We start from the raw sequence: 3887 nt of genomic DNA on the forward strand, positions 1-3887 counted from the left end.
GACACCCTTCAGGGCAAACCAGCCCAGCCCCCACCTGTGCACCAGGCCTCTATTCTATATAGTAAAAAGGGTAATATGCCTCCCAGCACCAGGGTCAGCGTGACAGGGGGCAGAGCCCAAACCCCCTGATGGTCCTGCGGCTCTGTGTGTGACAGGGGGTGGGGCCACAACCTCCCTATCTGCCCTGCTCTGTTCGTGACAGGGGAAGGCACCCCAACCCCCTGATCAGCCCTGCTCTGTGCCTGATAGGGGGGAGCTCCCCAACCCCCTGATCGCCCTGAGGCTCTGTGTGTGACAGGGTGCGGCGCCCCAACCCCCTGATCGGCCCTGCTCTGTGGGTGATAGAGGGCAGCGCCCCAACCCCCTGATCCACCCTGCTCTGTGTGTGACAGGGGGCAGTGCCCCAACTCCCCTATCGGCCCTACTCTGTGGGTAACAGGGGGGAGCTCCTCAACCCCCTGATGGGCCCTGCTCTGTGCATGACTGGGGGGAGCTCCTCAACCCCCTGATTGGCCCTGTTCTGTGTGTGACAGGGTACGGAGCCCCAACCCCCCCTGATGGGCCCTGCTCTGTGCATGACAGGGGGCAGTGCCCCAACCCCCCTGATCCGCCCTGCTCTGTGTGTGACAGGGGGCGGTGCCCCAACTCCCTGATCAGCCCTGCTCTGTGCGTGACAGGGGGTGGTGCCGCAACCTCCCCATCGACCCTGCATTGAGTGTGACAGGGGGCGGTGCCCCAACCCCCCCAATTGGCTCTACCCTGAGCGTGACTGCGGGTGGCATTGCAACCTCCTGATCCACCCTGCTCTGTGCATGACAGGGGGCGGTGCCCCAACTCCCCAACTGGCCCTGCTCTGAGCCCGACCAGGGGCTGCACCTATGGATTGGGCCTGCCCTCTGCCACCCAGGAGCAGGCCTAAGCCAGCAGGTCATTATCTCCTGAGGGGTCCCAGACTGTGAGAGCTCACAGGCCAGGCTGAGGGACCCCCCCTCCCCTCGAGTGCACAAATTTTTGTGCACCGGGCCTCTAGTGTTATATGATATGATATGTTTGTATGGTGTGTATAGTATGGGTGGTATGTGATGTGAGGTATGAATGTATAATGTATGTATTTTGTGTTTATTGTGAAGGCGTAGCATGGTATGAGTTCTGTGTATCTGTGTTTTCCTCATCTGTGATATATGGAATGTTCTGGGTGGTGTATGGTATGTGGTGTATGAGTTTATTGGTGTGTGTCAGGTGTAAGGAGACATGTGGTGTGTGGTGTGCATTTCGATCAGTGAGTGTGGTTATGTCTGTTGTGTGGATTGTGTACTGTTGTGTCTGTATGGTCTGGGTTACATAAGATTTGTTTCAGGAATGCCTTCTGGAAAATGAATGTTACTTTGTCCCAGAGATGAGGGCCAAACAGTTTAAACAGAACTAATCAAAAGGAGAGACTCAGAGTGTTCTTCCCTGTTGAACTCCCTTCCATGGCTCCTGTGCCTCAGGAGAAAGACTAACCCCTCAGTCTGGCTTTGTGGCTACTTGACCCAACACCAGGCCCCCCAACCTCCCTCTTTACTCCCCCACCAATATCCTTTCCAAAAACCCCCCAGGTCATTTCCTGCCTCCTTGGACTTGCACCATTGTTCCTTCGGCTTTAATTATCAAAGGTCACCCATTTCGACTTGTCTCACCTGAAAAATTGGCAATCACCCCCGGTTCCACCGACACCCTATCCTCTTGGTGGGAACTTTCTCGGGTAATTCTCAGGTAGAGCAAAGGAGCCAAAATCAGGTCTATTCCGGCCATTCCACACAGGGCCTTTGCACATGCTGTTCCTCTGCCTATTAATGTCCTTTTCCTCTCTACTAATAGACTTCAGCTAGTCTTTAAGGTCACCTCCTCTGTGAAGCCCTTCTTGACACCCACCAGCAGGACATTAGTATCTTCCTCCTCAAAGCTCCCCTGTGACCATCTGCATCAGTAATGTCTCTCCTCCTTGTCCTTGAGGCCTTTAGGGCAGGGTTAGGATCTCAGTCCTCTCTAGTCTCCAACAGAGACCTTGGAGTCCTGTACAAGCTCACTTCCCATCCTGAGCCAGCCCTTGTGTTGCCTCAGGCTAGAATCCTTGGTGTCAGTGACATCCAGGCCCTGTCGTCAAGGCTCCTAGTCTAGTCAGAGAGATCCAAGCACACAGAGGAATGTTGCTGCATTCACTGAACTTTCACCTTGAGGCTTTAAGGACTGGGTGTCATGGGTGGATGAGGAAACTGAGTCTCAGACAGGGAAGACCCTCTTCCCATTCTCCTCCCTGCCATTGGTGCTTCTCATTGAGATACTCCAGGCCAGACTCAGTCTACCAGGTGTACGGGTAAGGGCTGAGTTTGTGTGGGTGACTGGGGACCCTCCCATTGAACCTGCTTGGATCTTGCAAGAGGGGAGGGAACTAGGTCTGCCCAAGGTCAAGAGTGTGGGGAAATAGAACTGAAGGCAACGAATCACTGCCAGCATGAGAAACATGCACTGTGCATTCACTTCCACACACAATGAATAAAGTGAAAGGCAACACAGCCAGCCTAGCCACCCTGTCCTATATCTGTCCCCTGGCCCTCTCTCTCTCTTTCAGTTGGACACCACTTACTGGCATGTTTACCTCAGAGCACCTACCAGGAAAATCCCTCACCTTATGCATGACTGAATGAGTAATAAACTTCTAAATTATTTGTGGGTGTTGGTGTTTGTGCGATGTGTTTGCATGTCTGACATTCACAGGGTCACCATACCTGAAGTCTGCAAGGTGGGTACAGCTTCACGTTCAGGATGTGGGACTTACCGTCGGAAGCACACCTTTCACTCACAGACAAGGCTCCGATTTCTCGAGTCTCGTTCAGCAGGTTGCAGGCTGCTTGGGACATGCATCCCTGGACTTTCAGATCGCCGAGGATGCCAACTGTGGAAAGAGGCCAGGCAGAGTGGGAGAGAGTGAGATGCCACCAATGGGACCTTCCAACCCTGAGGAGCCAGGCCCACCCACCTCTGAGCCCCAGCCCTCAGCTTCCCTTAGACAGGCAGGGACCCCGATGTTCCAGCTTACTTCCTCTGAGATCCAGGGTCCCATTGTAGCAGTGCGTGTGCCCAACGGGGCAGATCAGCTCTGTTGCAGACTTACAGCCATCCTCAGTAAAGCAGACTGGGCACCGCACCGACCCTGGAACTAGGAGGGGAGATGGAAGAAGAAAGGATTGAGTGGGCTCTGCATTTGTATCCAGTACCTTCTAATCTCTTCTATTTTATGGCGCCATAATCAACCTCCTCAGTCTCATGTAGACCTGGGGAGCCAGAAATTTGAGTGGAGTTGTTGGTGAGAGAGCAAGGCAGGAGGCATGAGACCTGGGAGAGGCAGCAGTGACTGAGACAGGAGACGGGGCCTTGGAGGAACCAGTGTAGCTCTCACCCACAACTTCCACTGCACAGGCCAAGCAAACAACATGCTCCAAAGAGTAGAGCATCACAAAGTACCCTTCCCTCCAAAACAGTTTATGATATAGACTAGAGGCCCAGTGCACAAAAATTTGTGCACTTGGGGGGGGGGGAGAAGGGGTCCCTCAGCCCATTCTGTGCCCTCTTGCAGTCTGGGACCCCTCAGGAGATAATGACCTGCTGGCTTAGGGCTGCTCCCGGGTGGCAGAGGGCAGGCTCAATCCCTAGGTGCAGCCCCTGGTCGGGCTCACAGCAGGGCCGATTGCGAAGTTGGGGCGCTGCCCCCTGTCATGCACAGAGCAGGGAGGATCAGGAGGTTGAGATGCCACCCCTAGTCACACTCAGGGTACAGCCGATTGGGGGGTTGGGGTACCGCCCCCTGTCACTCAAGGCAGGATCGATAGGGAAGTTGTGGCGCCACC

At 54.7% G+C, this 3887-nt stretch overlaps 1 protein-coding gene across 1 annotated transcript in view; it reads right to left on the minus strand.

The window, feature by feature from the left end:
* Positions 1-3887, minus strand: part of LOC102422034 (CD177 antigen-like) — an 18658-nt gene that overhangs the window by 4939 nt on the left and 9832 nt on the right. Inside the window, 3 exon segments of the mRNA XM_023743594.1 lie at positions 2769-2814; positions 2817-2935; positions 3080-3199. Of these exon segments, the coding sequence (XP_023599362.1) occupies positions 2769-2814; positions 2817-2935; positions 3080-3199 (285 nt within the window).

This window comes from Myotis lucifugus, unplaced genomic scaffold (genome assembly GCF_000147115.1).
Source record: "Myotis lucifugus unplaced genomic scaffold, Myoluc2.0 scaffold_402, whole genome shotgun sequence".
NCBI classification, from domain to species: domain Eukaryota; kingdom Metazoa; phylum Chordata; class Mammalia; order Chiroptera; family Vespertilionidae; genus Myotis; species Myotis lucifugus.